At 36.5% G+C, this 18,102-nt stretch overlaps 2 protein-coding genes across 2 annotated transcripts; one reads left to right on the top strand and one right to left on the bottom strand.

The window, feature by feature from the left end:
- Positions 1 to 6,103: 6,103 nt before the first annotated feature.
- On the top strand, positions 6,104 to 6,784 carry LOC121261479. Its single transcript, XM_041163888.1, has one exon. The coding sequence runs from the start codon at positions 6,168 to 6,170 to the stop codon at positions 6,645 to 6,647; it is 480 nt and encodes a 159-aa protein (XP_041019822.1). The 5' UTR covers positions 6,104 to 6,167; the 3' UTR covers positions 6,648 to 6,784.
- Positions 6,785 to 9,333: 2,549 nt separating this feature from the next.
- Positions 9,334 to 11,428, bottom strand: LOC121258772 (F-box/LRR-repeat protein 2). Its single transcript, XM_041160317.1, has one exon. The coding sequence runs from the start codon at positions 11,311 to 11,313 to the stop codon at positions 9,577 to 9,579; it is 1,737 nt and encodes a 578-aa protein (XP_041016251.1). The 5' UTR covers positions 11,314 to 11,428; the 3' UTR covers positions 9,334 to 9,576.
- Positions 11,429 to 18,102: the final 6,674 nt, after the last annotated feature.

Below are 18,102 nucleotides of genomic sequence, written 5' to 3' on the forward strand. Positions count from 1 at the left end.
AAAAAAAAAAACTTGTAAATCTTGAATGCCAAAGTCACCGTAGGAGACAAAGATTCTGGTGGACGGTGATGATTCTCAGTAGTCAAGACACTGCACCAATGCCTAATTATGCTGTAGAAAATTTAACAATTGGAATGTGATGTTATCTGGAATAATTTTGAAGTGCAACAAGTTATTCAAACGAGTTGTGGTACACGCACTAACAAAGCAAAATACCAAAATGGGCAAAATATTATACTGTTTATGTATTATTTGTATAAACAAAATATCAAAATGGGCAAAATATTATACTGTTTATGTATTATTTATATAAATAATACGGTATTCTCTACATAATTCATAAAAAAATTTATTATGCATCAGTCACTATTTACTCTCAAATTCCACATCTATAACTTTTTTATATGGTGTATGAATATTTTTTATAAGGTATGAGGGTGTTTCATACTGTATGGGGTGGTGAATAGTGACTAATAAGAATAATTTCTTATCTATAAAAATGTTTTTATATGGTATCCAGTTACTTTATAAATGGTTTACATTACCCTACTCATTTTATGTTTGCAATTGTAACATATATACTTTTATCTTTAGACATATTGAAAAGGTTTGATTTAACTATATTTTACTTTAGATAGGAATCATTTATGAGACTATAATCAATTAAGAAAATGATTTATATTCCTATGTTTATAAAATATAATTAATGCATTGTTGATTTAAGGCGTTAATTTATGTTATAAAGTGATTAGGATCTTCTAAAATTTATCCGAATTTCAAGGTAAAACTCATACTTGAGATTTTGCTCATAGTTTGTATGAAAAATTTTATTTATCATCTTTTATATCTTATACTAATATGTGATTTGTCAGTTTTATTATTTTATTTAAACAAACATGATAGTATGAAAATGATGTGTAGCATTTATCTCGCTTCTATAATACTAAATTTCAACACTAATTAAGCACCAATAGGGGGATCCGTCTTTGATGAATAAAAGAAGTAGAAAACGAAACATGTGCTGACATATGCAAGCGACATTCAGGGCCTCCACGTAGACATTCCAAAAGGAGGACAAATGGCACTTTTCCGGAAAATGCCAATTGCAATGATCAAGTTAAAAAAGCATCATAATTGCTTAATGACCGTTTTAATCCCCAAGTCTAAGGAAAAATATTATCCAATTAATTAAAGAGAATTCTACATGACGGTGCCGTTCAACCAGTGAGAGGCAAGTTCCGCTCCCTCATCGCCACGCCACATCAGCCGACCATATCTCTCCACTCTCGAGTCTTGACGCAATCTAGAAGCCATATACTCTCACAAAAAAAGAGGGAATGTTGGGCGAAAATCTAAAGGGACCTTGTCTTTATCTTTTGTGTTTAAAAGGAAGCTCTTGGCCATGTTTGGTTGGTTAGTTATCTAAATCTATTTCAAATTAATTATTGATATAATTTATTATTTTTTTAAAATTTTTACGTAAAAATTAAATTCATATCAATCTATTTTATATATTTACACACATATCTCAATTTATTTACATTATATTTTAATGGTATTCAAAAAATATTATTATTCACAAATCAACTTCTCAATATCAAAAAATGTAGCTTAAAACTCAAAGCAATACTACACAACCTCCTCTTAATTTTCATACATCACATTTTTTTAAATTTTTAATTTTTTAAATTTTTTTTTGAGTTTAGTCTTTTTAAACTAATTCAATTCTTTTATTCATTATTTATATATTAAATATTTGATAAAACAAAAAAAATAATAAAAATTAAAAAAAATGTGAAGTGTGAAGGTTGTGTGAATAATATGAGATTGTGTAAATTTTTTCTAAAACTCAAGACTTAATATGATTGAGAGAAGACAAAGGAGTCCAGTGTGAGCAGTAGTTGCATTTCCATTTTGAGTTATTCGAAGGACACCATAGTCCAATATTGAAAAAAAGAAAAAGAAAAAGGGTAACGATTCTTGCTTCGAGAAACAGGTCGGATATCAACAGCAACATGACGAAAAATCATGCTTACTGTTTCAACACCCCAGTTTGAACTGATCGTCCTTAGTTACCTTCAAAACAAAACTTCGCCGTTTGATCAAGTTTTCTCATTTTTCGTGCTTTGGGGAAAAGAAAAGAAAAGAAAAGCGTGTGCAGTTTGCAACGGTCTTGCCACTTTTACAATTATATGCATTGAATGCAATGTACTTCAACATAATTACAGGTCTCTTTCTGGGCCTAAAAGAAAGTTTCATGTGAATTTTCTTCTTTTTCTTTCTTTCTTTTGCCTTCTCTTTTTATTTGTTTTCAAACACACATTACAGATAGGCGTATTCATCATGCTGACACAATCGCTCACACCATCTCAATCCTCCTTAGATCCCAAAAACAAGTCAAAAAAAAAAAAAATCTCATTATTATTTATTATTTTATTATTATTTTTCACATATTTTTCAATATTATTTAATATTCTATCATTATTTTTTCATTACTATTCACAAAATATTTGAGAATACCTTATCATCCAAACGCAACCTTAACAGTTCTATTCTTGAAAGATTTTGAGGAAGTGTGTGTACATATATCATATATGAAGGCCATGCCTGGATAGTCATCCAATATAACTCGGCATGCCTGGATAATCATCGTTAATTTCTCCACCCAACCATCCAACGATTTGTTTTTAACAAAATAAGTTCTGATTATGATGATACTTCAATGTCAAAATCCGAATGCTATGACTATGATGAAGCATTTAGCCCAGACGCCCCCCCCTCCAGATGAAACAAAGTTCATGGTCCCTTTCTGTTTCCATTGGAAATTATAGTGAAGGGAACTATTTCCTACCTCCACTAGTTAAAAGAATTACACCACGAGAGTGTTATTATATCAAGCTTGCGTATTGGTAACATCACTCAGCACTAAGCCCACCTTTTCTGCACTACTCTCCAATCCGCACAATTCACGCGCCAACCGCCTCTCAATCGTTTTCATGGCTTACACTCAAAACTTCCCCTGCCATTTCCTTCAACTTGGCCAGACTCTGTTTCAATATTTCAACTCTTGCATTACACTTTTACCATGGCTGTCTTCGTCCTTTTGACAACTCGGCTCATCCCTTTCGGTTTTTTACGATACAAATAATAAAATCTAACTATTTTTATCAATTTAAACTTTTGAGACAAGTAATAATTTTACATGGTATCAAAGCAGAGGTCTTAAGTTCGAATCCTGACTCTACACTCTATCCATTTAATTAAATATTTCATGTGTTGGGCCTAATCATTAAGAGTATCATCATTGGCTTGGCCAAATTCATTTTTAAAATTTAGCCAATATCACACTTTTTTGCATTTGACTATTCCATTTAAATTCAATCTCCACACTGGATTAGCTATTTACTCTCTATATAATAATAAAATATTATTAATTTAATAATTTTTTTATTTAATTTATTTGTATCACATTTTATAATTCTATTAATTTAATATTAATAATAATTATATTCTAATTAAATTTATATTTATATTTATCACATTTATTAAATATTAAATATTAATATTAATATTAATAATTATTATATTATAATTAACTTATCATTATAATTAACTTAATAATTAATATTCTAATTAATATTAACTAATTAATTTATTTTTATCACATTTTATACTTAATAATAATAAATTGAACCAATTTTCTTAATTACAAAAAATACCTATTTTGTGAAAGGAGTGAGAATTGAATATTTTAATATCTGGCTAACCTACTGTTCACCTACAAATTTGAAGAATTACTGTAGTTGAAGTCTAAAATTTTATAGCAATGTCTAATCCATTGTGGTGGTTTTTTGGCACATGCTAAAGTTTAGTTATTATTGGATTTTGGCCAAACCATAAGAGACTATTCCACATATAAGGGGGAATGTTAAGAATATAATATAAATAATAAAATCTACATCTTCCCACTACACAATGGCACCCAAAATAGATCATTAGAATTGGATAGTAAAAGTGTGATCTTGAACTCTTGATCTCTTCCTCAAATGAAGTCCTTCAAATTATTTTATAATGGGAAGAAATACAATTTGTCGTTTTTTTCTTATCTTTTCCCCTGCCATTTCCTTCAACTTGGCCAGACTTTGTTTTAATATTTCAACTCTTGCATTACACTTTTACCATGGCTGTCTTCATCCTTTTGACAACTCGGTTCATCCCTTTCGATTTTTTTATGCATATCTTGTTAAGAATATAATAAAATCTAGTTCTTTCCATCAGTTTAAGATTTTGAGACAAATGATAATCACATAGTATCAGAGTAAAAGTTCTGAATTTGAACCTTGACTCTACACTCTATCTATTTAATTAAATATTTCATATATTGGGCCTAATCATTAAAAATAGACTATCTCACACGTGAAGGGAAGTATTAAGAATATAATACAAATAATAAAATCTACATCTTTCCATCAGTTACATAATGACACCCAAAACGGATCATTGGAATTAGATAGTAAAAGTGTGATCTTGAACTCTTGATCTCTTTCTCAAATGAAGTAATTCAAATTATTTTATAATGGGAAGAAATACAATTTGTCGTTTTTTTCTTATCTTTTCCCCTGCCATTTCCTTCAACTTGGCCAGGATCTGTTTTAATATTTCAACTCTTGCATTACACTTTTACCATGGTTGTCTTCATCCTTTTGACAACTCGGCTCATCCCTTTCGGTTTTTTTATGCATATCCTGTTAAGAATATAATAAAATCTAGTTCTTTCCATCAGTTTAAGATTTTGGAACAAATGATGATCACATGGTATCAGAGTAGAAGTTCTGAGTTCGAACCTTGACTCTACACTCTACCTATTTAATTAAATATTTTATGTGTTGGGCCTAATCATTAAAAATAGACAATCTCACACGTAAATGGGAGTATTAAGAATATAATACAAATAATAAAATCTACATCTTCCTATCAGCTACATAATGGCACCCAAAACGGATCATTGGAATTGGATAGTAAAAGTGTGATCTTGAACTCTTGATCTCTTCCTCAAATGAAGTACTTCAAATTATTTTATAATGGGAAGAAATACAATTTGTCGTTTTTTTCTTATCTTTTCCCAAGTAAGGAGGGTCGGTATCTTCAAAAATGATTTTAATTTGGCATCCAAACACTTGAAGAGAAGAGAAGTGTAACTTGCTCAAATACCTAGCCAACCTCAACAAGCATATGGGTGATGTTACTGCTGAAAAGAGCAGGGCAAGATGTCAGTGTTGCATTAGAAATAATCAATCACAATGTGCACAGTGGTCAACCACCAAGTCGCAGCTCTACTGGATCTTGATTGATCTTTCACTGTAAAAATGGGTTTTGGTGAGAATCCACTTGGTGGTCCTAACTCTGTGTAATGCCATACACGACACATACTTGATTTGACTCATTGCCCTTTACACTTTATGAATGATTCTACTAGTAAAATTACCATGAGGTTGGCAACAAACTCGTGTTTGGCAAATGTTTTTTTTTCCAGATCTGAAGCATGTAAAAACCTCACTTTACGTGATTAATTCTCTGTGTGATTCACAAATAACAGACTTGTTCTGATATTGTTATTCTGACTTACTATTATTCATTGATATTTTTGCAGTTTTTTTGTTTTCATCCTTTCTGTCATACTTCAATTGTCAAATCTGTGCTTGATCTTCAAACAAATTTGTTAAAGATGTAAACCAGTCCAAGATTTATGACTAAGAGTTACTGAGGTAGCAATATCATGATCAACTGTTTAATGAAAGCAAAGCTAATCATAATTATGTGGTGAGGGTTTATGATCTTACTTGCATGTTATAAATTCCAACAATCGCCAACCTGTTTTGACTCCCACAACTCTGCACGAGTCGACCCTCTTAAGTTTGTAGAAGGCTATGATTACTTCAATTAGGAGGCCATGACCCAGTAGTCGTGAACTCAGTCCAGCTGAGACAACAAAAATAAACTGAATGGGGTTCGAAGAGAGAGAGAGAGAAAGGCCACTTTCTGTAATATCTGAAACATAACGAGGGTATTTTCTACAACCTTTTCCTTTAAATATAACACATTTTGCTCCTAGAACTCTCCACTTGGAAATCCTCCATTAAACCAGGATTTGGTTCAATAAACAAACCATGGGAAATAGCTTCGTTCTGCAAACAAAAGCTATCAAGATCATGAAAACAGATGGGAAAGTTCTCAGATACAAAGCCCCCATGAAAGTCCACCAAGTCTTGTTGGAGTTTCCTGGCCATGCAATATCTGACACCCTTCCTGTCCTCCGGCATCTCAAACCAGAAACCAAACTGCTCAGAGGTCATGTATACCATCTAGTACCTCTTCCCTTGCCATCACCAAAAGTTGGGAAGAAGAAAACGGTGAGGTTTGCAAATCCAGAGGGGGAAGCAGTGCAAGAAAGTGGGGTGGTCAGGATTAAACTGATCATTACCAAGAAAGAGCTGCTAGAGATACTAGAGAAAGGAGTCGATTCTGTTGGTGAGAAGGTTTCTCAACTTCAGAGTAAAAGCTGCATAGGCGGGGCAGGTGAATACACGGGTGATGAAAACTGTAGAGGGTGGATGCCTGACTTAGAAAGCATACCTGAAGCAAGCTAGCCAGCAAATATATATAAATATATATATATATATATTACCTCACCACTGAAAAAAGAAGAAAAAAGACTTCTATTTTTTGTTTAACATACAAAATTAAACATGTAACCATGAAAGAAATAGTTTAGTTCTTCTCATCAGCTGTGCTTGTCATATACTTCAGTTTTTTTTTTCCTGCACACTGATCATCAAAAAAACCTGCAGCTAATATATAAGCAAACAAGAGTAGAGTCCATCTACTTCAACACCTTCTCCTATCCCTGTGTTGATCACATACCAGGTCACAAATATGGTGTAGCAAGGAAGGCGTATCAAAATCGCATAGCAATTAAGATTATGATTAGCACAAGGATGCTAATCTCGGATTAAAGCTTCACATAAAAACCCCACAAAATATTTTGCCAACAAGCATGACAGCATCACAACGTTCATTTTAGTACGTATTAGCCTTGTTATAAATACCAAATTGGGGCATGCCATATGAGAAGAGGGCGATGTGGCAACACTTGCGAGCCCCTTCAGCTCACGACGTCCTCACTTTTGCCATTCACTAAAATAGGTGTAAAGAAAGCACCATATGTTTCTGCTATCAATTAAGGAAGCTGGTCCAAGTTCTATTTTCTGAATTAAGAGAGATCCTGTTTTTCCAAGCTTTATTTTTTTTATTAATCTCATTTATCTCAAGAATCTGCTAATTTATCCAATGTCACGATTGATATCTACCGGATTGTAAAGATTCACTGGAAGAGAGATTTTCATTCAAGATAATATCAAGTGTACATAGTGTGTAATATTTATATACAAACTCTCCATAACCTCCTCCTAGGGGTGCTATCCGCATGCCCTGCACCATGCGGGTGGGAGGGTTTCATACCCGCCCCCGGATCGAAAGCAGGGCGGACGGGGGTAGAGTAGCTGAGGGTGGGGCCCTGCTGCCCACCCCTACCTCCTCCTATATATAAGCTATTCAAAAATAAAAATAAAATATTACAACGTTAACAAATTTGCTAGCCCGAAATATCAGTAGCAATATCCTCAAGTGTGACTCGGCATAATTGTTCCCTTGGCTTGTGGTGTGGCGTTAGGATCATTTTGAATTTTATCTCCAATACGGATAATGCCCTATCAAGAAATGAGCACTTTCTTCTTATATGTTTGAGGTGGAGCCTCAGCCCTACATCAATAAGTAATGACTACTTACGTTTATGATTCGCACCCATAATTATTCTCATTACGGTGGTGCTGACATTGTTCTCATCATGACAGCGTGGTGCATTTACCATGATTACCAGGCACTTGATATCTAAATGGATGGGAGTAGACTTATACAGTAAAAGTGCGTATTTTTTTTGTCTATACGAATGCAGTCTTTGTTGTGTTCTATGTATGCATCATGGTGGCTCGATCCACACTGCCGTTTCACATTATCTTTTAAAAGGCACTAAACTCTGTACTGTTTTGCAGTATTCAGTAAGAGATATTTTGTAAATCTTATGAACACAAGAAACAAATTCAGTAAGAGATATTTAAGATGGGTATTAAATAAAATAGTATTATAATAAATTAGAGAGTTTCTGATTGCATAAATAAACCGCTATGAATCAACTGGATTCTTCAAGAAGAAAATCTTCATTTATTTTTACTTTTTGCAGTCTCCACGCGGTTGTGCAGTGTCAACAAAATTACGTGGAACACAACTCGAACAAGTTGCTGGTTTAATATTGCAGTGACACGACTTCCGGGAATCCCACTCAATGGCTCTTCCCAATTAGTTTATACTTAGTGCTTTCATCCAAGCAATGGTGCTTTCTCCCAAAAAAAAAAAAAAAAAAAAAAAAAAAAAAACATGATGCTTTCCGCGGAATGAAGATCATTCGTTTGGGAAATGAAGTGGGCCGACATATTTTATAAACTTCATTTCTTCTGGTTTCATACTAGGGCACTAGAGCCCTTGCTTTTGGGAATAGAGTCTATCAATGGATATCTAACAGGATACTCCATTACAGGAAATAGAAAACTCGATTAGATTTAGCAGAAAACCTGACGTTCAACATTATATTATTGGTTTTTTCTCCTTGCTTGCTGCGTGCCGCTGCTTGATTGGTTGTCATTGTGTTCTGTCAGGGGTTGTAATTTCCATTTAATGCTGTTGCCTCTGCACTAAACCAGCTGTTATAACTCTAGCTTATCTTATCCTATGATCTATCACCCACTAACAACAGGGACAGACGCTCTTAAAAATCTGTGGAAAGATCGGAGAAAAGCAAAAGGAGAACTAGAAGGACAAAGCTTTCCTATGATCTATGGGTGGGAGAATTAGGAGGACAAAGCATTAATTTAACAGTGCTCCGTAGATTTCAATGGGTGGTTAATATATATTCAAAGTAGTCCACTATGTTTAACATGCCCACCATGAATGTAGTGGTTGACTGGGGGTACCATTGTTTCGTGTATTGCCTTGGGACTTCTTGCTTTCACTATTCACCCATTAAAATTCTTTGTTTTAACCCACATTTATTTGATTACTCAAGTGATAAAAGGTAGCAAAAGAAAGGGAAAATGTAAGCATGTGAACCATGACTTGGTTGCTTTCTCTCATCTTTAATTCATCAACGTTTTTACAGTTGATATCCCAATTTTATGTAGATTACTACATTCCCTATTGAACAGAAGACCACTCAGCACTGAATTACTTCAAAACATTCTTTAACATTGGCTATAAACAGCGAGTGTTGTATTGACAAAATTAGAGCAGTGGGATAACAAAATCTAGCATGAAGAATGACATTTCTCTTAAAATTAAGAGTCTGCTGATACAAAAACAAATGAAAATTCACACAACGTCTATCTTCAACTAATTATGTGCAGAAGTTAACTGAAGGGAGCTGTAAAATGATTGAGTATCCGAGGGACACTTTCGGGGTCCTTTTTGCTAGCCCTCCCCAACAAAACAGCCATGACGCAAGAACAGGTTCCTTAGCCTTTCAGTAGAAAGAAAACCAGCAGAAGGCAGGGTGATTTTTCTTAATGATGGCCTTGAAAACACCATCCACGCAATCTCTATATTCACATTATCGCACCATTTCAGATTTATCTCCCTTAATCCTCTGCAGTTCTTCATTACTTCCTTCACCCCTTTATCCGTCACATTCAGGCAGCCCGCCAATTCCAAACGTCGTAGCCTGCAACTTCTCTTTCCGATTATAGACAAAGCATTATCATTAATCCCTGATCCTTTTGCACTCAGTTCCTCCAATTCGGAGAGTTCGAAGTCTATCATGAACTCCTTGATCCCTCTACATTGGTTTATCTCCAAATGCCTGATCTCCCTGCAACTCTTAAAAATTTCTGAAATGCTTTCTCCTGTGATTTCCCAACAAGAACTTAGGTCGAGGAGTTGTAAACCGGGGCAAACAGTAACCAAAGTTTTGATACTCTCATTTCCCATTTTACCATTTTGAGCCAAGTTTAGAGCCTTGACGCGATGGTTCACCACAAAATCCGTAGTAAGATCTTCCTTCCCTAGATTTGTTCTCTCCATTTTGACTTCATTCAGTAGATGACACATTTTCATGATGGTAAAGAAGGTCGAACTTGTGAGCTTAGAACATTTACTGAGATTTATTGAGGTTAACTTGGAGAAAGAGTCGGATAACTCCATTATGTTCTGGTCTGTGAGAAAACTTACTCCTTCAAGGTTTAACAAACAAAGACTCCGGTACTTGTTCAACAGCAAAGAGAAGCCGGCAAACGTGAAACCGTGGCAATGGGCAAGAGTGAGCTTATTTAGTGGGAGACATGCTTCTACAATTGAATAAAGCAGTTCATCCGCAACAAATGAGTTTGACAGATCAATATCTCCCAAGGCTTTAGCGTATAGAAAAGATTCTACGAAACCAACCTCCATTGAAGGCAACCCGATTTCATTTACAGATATGGACCTCAATTCACGACTATAACGAATCGCGAAAGCAATAGCATTTGGGGTTATGCAAGAGCAGTCTCGGACCGCGATTTCTCTGATTAAGGTACAATTGGATGACAGAGCGATTAGTGATTGATTGGTAATGAACTGGTTGCCTGAAAGGTCGATCTTGATCAGGTTTTTAAGCTTCAATGTCAACGCAGAAACCCCCAAGTCAGTCACAGGCCCCGAAAATCTCCCCAAATTATCCAACCCATTTGAGGAGTAGCAATCTTTATGCTCAGGATAGCTGATATCAAGTTCTTCCAGATTTGGAAACGATGATGCTATAGTAAACAGATGGATGTCCTGCAATAAGCCTATCTTGGAGCAATTCAGGCTTCTCAAGTTCTTCATATTCGAACCCAATTCTCTCAACCCATCGAGGTGAAGACTCTTCTGGTTGGAAAGATGGAGAGCTTCGAGGTCTAACCCAGACATTGCAATCTGATTAAGAAGGCCTTCGAGGTCTCCATGAAAGTCACGGAGTTCTATCTTGCGGAGACGACGAAATCTTCGGAGGAGTCGAGGAAGGAAAAGAATTGTCTGGTCGGTGACAGTGAGGAAAACTCGAAGTTGATTGGAGATGGCGAGGAACTGCCTGCAGACCAAAGATAGCGATTCGAAGTGACGATGGTGGTCGACGAAAGAGAACACGAGTTCCCAACATTCTTCGGGAAGATGTACAGGGGGTTTCTCTGACATTGATTTCAGTTGGAGGAACTGGAAGGAATGAAAGGGAGAGATGGGTAAAGTTGTTTTGGTAGAGCAGATCTTGAGATCCGTGGATATATCCGCGTTTTGAAATAAAGGAGAAAGAAAAGAGTTCATTTTACCTTTCTTGTTGGTTCAATTTTAAATTTTGAATTTTAAATTTTAAAACTATTCGAATAATATATATCTATATATTTAAATTTTAAGGCTACTCGAATCAAATATATATATATAATATATATTTTATCTTTTTAACATAATTATAAATAGATTGGGACGGTGATAAATATGGAATTTTCATGTATAATGTGAAATGATATGTACACGTACACTTTCATGTAAAATTCTATCTAAATCGACTGCATTATCAATCATTACGGATAAGTTTTGGAAGCGAGATGAAATAAAAATTTTATAAATAGTAGAAAATTAGTTTGTATATAGTAATGAAATAGTTTAAATAAAGTTTTATAGAGTTTTGAGAAATGAGAGATAAAAAGTTGAATAAAAAATATTATAAAGTTTAAATATTATTATAATATTTTTTTAATAATATAATTTTTTTTAGATTAAAAAGTTGAATTATTTTTTATTTTTTGTCTGAAAGTTTGGAAAAATTATAATGATTAGTTTGAAAGTATTTATGTTTGAGTAATATTTAAGAAGGGGATGAGATGAAAATTTTGAAATTAAATTTTTTTCAAAACAAGCCCTCAGTCTTTAGGATAATATCTCTCATCCCTTCTACTTTTTTCTTTTATTTTTTTGACTAAGTGTTCTTTCAAGATGATACCATCTTTAACAACTTCATTGCAATTCTCGAGTCATCATCTAACATTTTTTTTTTCCTCATGATCATCTTTGTACTTTAGAATATTGGAAGTTGAGGAAAGCTCAATATGTGAGGAGAGATGCTTGAAAATATATCCCAAGTGGAGGCTATTTCATGGAAAATGTATGAGTGGCCTTTCGCTGTTATTGTGTCACTAATTATTCAGTAATGACTGTTTCTTACAGCTTTTTTACAATTTAGTTAATAAAGTTGTAAGAGTGTTATTATTTTATAAACATATATTTTATTTAAAACTGTTAGAATGCATAGCGGAAAAGTATCTCAAGCTCAATTTAAAGAATTGTTTCACAAGTTTTTCCAGATTAATAAACTCCAAGCGTTTTCTCTTAGTGGCGAAAGTGTACTACGTAGTATGGAACTACAGTAACACTTAATCAATCCACAGCCTAAGTATTTTTATCAAGAGAGAACAAAAAGAGAGAGAGTATTTTTCTATTTTTCAGATGGTGCCAAAAACACAATTGGGGAGGACTATATATAGTCCTCCTCTGCACGGCTGGCCTTAAAGGCCAGCCTTCAATTGTATCATGTAACAGCAGTAACGCATGGCTTTAAGCCATGCATTACAAGCAGGAGGGGGTCAGCTCCACGTGGGAGCCCCTCCATCTAATATCTCCCACTCGCACACAGTGGGCATGACCCCAAGTCAGCATCTCTCTAATGTTCTCAATCTTGTTCATACAAATAAATAGGTCGTGCGATCACCAAGCACATCTATAGAAAGGAGGGAGTACATACACCAAATCTCTCCCAGAGAAGACCAGCATAGTAACATCCCTAACGTGTCTGGTCATGTCCTAGACTTATTTGATCACATCAAGATCAAGCATTTTCGAACCCTCTTGAATTTAAAAAACTCAGAACAATGTTTGACTACCTCCAAATATTTCAATGTGTTCACAACCTTTAGCCGCTACCAAGATGTAGCGTCATTCGTATGACGTCAGCAAACATTATCGAAGATACAATATCGAATAGTCTTCCCTCTACACTCATATCACTCAATTTTGGTCGAACTGCTTTCCCAACAATGCCTCTTTAGACCGTATCTATCATGGCCATAGACAGCATGCCAAAGTAGCAAACATCACAACCTCCATCTCGTGACATAGTCAAAAGTAAAGGATATTTTTTAAGAAATGAGACTCACACAGTGAGAAAGAGGGAAACATTTTACTCACTTACTCATATGGTCGTATAAGCACATATAGTATGAAACACATGCTACGGTGGATTTCTCTTTCTTAAAGAGCATATGTCTATATCAACACCGTACAGATCTTAGTCTAGCCGCTCCTTAAGCGTCCAACCCGAATTCCTCTATTTGCACGTCTCCAAGGCATCAAAGAGGAACTCGCATCTGGCTTACTACAGGCTACATGGACAAGTACCTAGGGACACAATGTCTCATCTCTACTCGCCACTTAAGCACTAGAGGCGATCGCTCGTGTGAGTGAGCCGATCCAAGCCTGTTGACATATCTTGTGTGTGTGTATTAAAAACAATACGATAAAGACAAAAACTGAATCATATTGTATTAATATCCCAAAGGAAATGTTACATCTTTATGTCATTTGAAACACAAATTACATTTATAGTCTACGCAGTCCTAGATTCCTAACATGAGCCTCGAAGACATCTCTTGCTATAGGCTTCGTTAAGGGATCAGCAACCATGCGACTCGTAGAAAGATGTTTCAGAACCACTTCTTTTTGCACTATCATGTCTCTGATGTAGTGATATCTGATATCTATGTGTTTGGTTCTTCCATGATACTTTGAGTCCTTAGCATATGCGAGGGCTGCCATGCTATCGCAGAATATTGTCACCGGATTTGATGTATCCGTGCCAATGTCTAAATGCTTGAGGAACCTCCGCAACCAAACAGCTTCTTGAACTGCTGCAGAACATGCTATGTATTCTGCCTCCATGGTGGATAAAGCTATACAGGGTTGTTTCTTGCTGCTCCATGTAATGGCGCCTTGGTTGAGCAGAAAGACATACCCAGTGGTTGATTTGCGCTCATCTAGGTCGCTGCCCCAATCGGCATCACTGTAACCTTTTAGCAGTAAATCTGAACCCTGATAGTACAACACATAGTCTGCAGTTCCCTTGAGATATCGCATAATCCTTTTGACCGCTTTCCAGTGAGCTAGTCCGGGGTTTGATTGGAATCTACTCATTAAGCCAACTGCATAGCATATGTCAGGCCGAGTACACATCATTGCGTACATCAGACTACCCACAACATTAGCATAAGGGACACGGGTCATCTTTTCCTTTTCTTTTTGAGTCTTAGGACACATCACTTTAGACAAGTTCTCGCTCCTTGCAACAGGGGTGTCAATGGGTTTACATCCATTCATTAGGAAGCGCTCGAGGACTTTCTTTATGTAAGTCTGTTGAGACAAACACAAAAGTCTCTTTGAGCGATCTCTGTAGATCTTAACTCCCAGAATGTATTCTGCCTCACCCATATCCTTCATCTCAAAATTGAAGGATAACCACTCTTTTGTGGCGACTATCAACCCTTTATTATTTCCAGCTAGTAGTATGTCGTCAACATATAATGACAACATAATGAAACTCTTCTTAGACCTTTTGACATAAACACAATGATCATCTGTGATCATCGTAAACCCATTCGAGAGAATGACTCGATGAAATCTGAGGTATCATTGTCTAGATGATTGCTTTAGGCCATATATAGATCGTTTGAGCTTGCACACTTTGCGCTCTTGACCTTTGACCACAAAACCAGTTGGTTGATCCATATAGATCTCCTCATCTAGTTCTCCATTGAGAAATGTTGTCTTAACGTCCATCTGGTAGAGTTCCAAATCCATATTTGCTACTATAGCTAGAATTAGGCGAATTGAGGCAAACCTCACCACTGGTGAAAAAGTCTCCTCATAGTCTATACCTTCCTGTTGGGTATATCCTTTCGCCACTAAGCGAGCTTTGTACTTATCTATTGATCCATCCGACTTGCGTTTGACCTTAAGAACCCATTTGTTCCCAATAGTCTTACGTCCTATTGGTAGATCAACCAGATCCCAGACCTGGTTAGTCTTCATAGAATCAATCTCATCATTAAGAGCTTTCATCCACTCATCTTTTGTAGAAGATGAGAGAGCCTCATAAATTGTCCTAGGCTCGTCATCATCATGTGGAGCTACCATAAAAGCTTCCCCTTCAATCTCAAAACGACAACGGGGAATACTTTCACGTGTGCTTCTACGCGGCTGAGGTTGTTGTGATTGATTGACAAGTGATGTGCTCCCACTCGGATTCAAATAATTTGTAGGAGCTTAAAGAATTTCTTCCTCATTCTCAACTAAATTCCTTGGAGCACTTTCCTCTTGTTCTACAATCTCATGAAGTTCTAAACTCCTATCAACCTCACATCTACTTGGAAACTCATCTTCAATAAAATCCACATCTCGTGACTCAATCTCAGTCACACTTCCATCAGATTGTTCACCTATTAATACATACCATTTAGAGTGTTCTGAGTACCTTATAAAGATACACTTCTTCCATCTAGGGCCTAACTTCCCATACTTATGAGAAAGATTGTGAACAAAATCCGTTGAACCCCATGGCCGCAAGTTACTCAAATTGGGTTTCTCGCCGGTTCATAGTTCATATGGGGTGGAAGTTACTGATTTGGAGGGCACTCGGTTAAGAATGTAGGCAGCAGTCAAAAGTGCATCCCCCCAAAAAGAAATTGGTAGGTTTGCTTGCGCCATCATTGACCTAACCATCTCAAGCAGTGTTCTATTTCTCCTTTCCACCACGCCATTTTGCTGCGGCGTATTCGATATCGTCAACTGTCTTTTGATTCCTTTTTCATCACAGAGCCTTTTAAATTGCTCAGAGAGATATTCTCGTCCTCGGTCAGTTCTTAGAGCTTTTAAACTCTTGTCTAACTGATTCTCAACCATTCTTAGATATCGACTAAACCATTCCAATGCTTCAAACTTATGGGAGATTAAGTAGACATGACCGTAACGTGAAAAATTATCTATAAATGTGATGAAGTAGACATCTCCGTGTCTTGCCATCACACTCATTGGACCACAGATGTCTGAGTGGACTAATTGCAGTGGAAAAGATGCCCTTGTGGCTTTTCCAAACGGTTTTCTCTTAGCTTTTCCCATTAGACAATGTTCACATGTGGACAAGATGACCTTAGCGAGATTGCCTATAAGGCCTTCTCTAGCTAACCTAGTCATTCTATCTTGCCCTATATGGCCAAGCCTAGCATGCCATTTATATGAATCCAAATTATCAAATGTAGAAAGAAAAGCAATTGACTCATTTATATTTGAATAATCTAAATTCAATATCATAAAACCGTCTTGTAGAAAAGCATTACCATAAAACACATGGCCCAAATAAAAGGAAACATAATTGTTTTCAAATACAATACGAAAACCAAGTCTTAATAGAGTGACTACAGAAAGTAAGTTTCGTCGGATCTCGGGAGCGTATAGTACATTGTGAAGGAAAAGGGTGCGGCCACCCCGCAAGTCCAGCTTGTAGGTACCAAGTCCCAGTACCTCAACGCTAGCTCCATTCCCCACCTTGATATCATGACTCCCAGCTGGAATCCAGCGATACTCAACAAATCCAACTCTATCTCGCGCTATGTGTTCGGTCGCTCCTGAATCAACAGTCCACACAGGATAGGAGTGAGCAACCATCACATGGCTAGTAACAAAAACAATGCGAGAAAAGTTAGAGTGTACCTTCTTCGGCTCAGTGCAGTCACGAGCGAAGTGGCCATTCTTTCCACAGTTGAAGCACTCTAATTTCGACTTGTTCTTCCTGCGCTTGCCCCTCTTGCTGCGTTGAGAAGTTCCTGACACATTCTTAATTTGTCCAGCAGCTACCCCATTCTTGGACTTCTTGCGCTTAGGCCTTGATGCCTTACGCGAACCAGAATCAGCCACATAGGCCGTGTGATTGGGCTTGGCAGCCTCTAGGCGCTCAGCCTCCAATTCCAAGTGACGCGAGACATCATCAAAGTCTTTGATATTCTCGTTATGCGTCAGGTTCTGGCTCATATTCTCCCAAGAATTCGGCAGTGATCTTATCACTGCCTGGACTTGCTGTTCATCAGTCAGGTTGTTTCCTGCCGACTTAAGTTCGCGGATCATAGTTGACATAGCCCTAAGATGCTGCTTCATAGTGTGGTCAGAGCGCATCTTATAGGAGTAAAACCTCATGGTTAACCCACGCAACCTAGTGGCTGAAGTTCCACCAAACTTCAACTTCAAAGCCTCCCACATGCTTTGGGTAGTGTCATAGATCTCGAACTCACACATTAGATCATTGTGCATGCTGCTTAACATTATTATGCGCGCGCACCAACTTTTCTTAGCCCATTGAGTATAGGCTAGTTGATCTATTTTGTGTTGTTCCGAGGTCCCTTCCCCGGGCTCAGTAAGGGAGTGAGATAAGGCCTCCAAGACCTCTTGCTCATCTAAAACATATTGAATCTTACGATGCCAAATGTCGTAGTTCTCCCCATCCAATTTCTCCCCTTTGTTTAAATCGGCAACTATACTCTTAGATGTCATTTCACTACAATACGCAAAGAAGGGATATTACACACACACCTAAGAAATCTGCTGCATCCATCCAAGTTAGAAAAAAAATAATTTAGACATGTCGCAAGATCGAAAAATCGCTAGGCTTCAGAATCATCTCTTGCGCCACAATATCCAATTATTAAATTTCTAACCTAATTCCCGCGTAAATTCAAAAAAAAATGGGAGAATTAATCATAAATCTCAACCATACTCCCACTATCTTAAGTAGTCATCTAGTCCTAGTCACATGTAAAGACATAACCTACTAAAATTGTAGTAACCTTTTGGGCCAGTCTACAAGGACAGCTACTCCAACCACAGTAACCT

Source organism: Juglans microcarpa x Juglans regia, chromosome 1D (assembly GCF_004785595.1).
Source record: "Juglans microcarpa x Juglans regia isolate MS1-56 chromosome 1D, Jm3101_v1.0, whole genome shotgun sequence".
Classification (NCBI taxonomy): Eukaryota; Viridiplantae; Streptophyta; class Magnoliopsida; order Fagales; family Juglandaceae; genus Juglans; species Juglans microcarpa x Juglans regia.

What these genes read in the sequence shown, in the direction of transcription:
- LOC121261479 (XM_041163888.1), top strand. Translation starts at nt 6,168, where the DNA reads ATGGGAAATAGCTTCGTTCTGCAAACAAAAGCTATCAAGATCATGAAA.
- LOC121258772 (XM_041160317.1), bottom strand. Translation starts at nt 11,313, where the DNA reads ATGTCAGAGAAACCCCCTGTACATCTTCCCGAAGAATGTTGGGAACTC.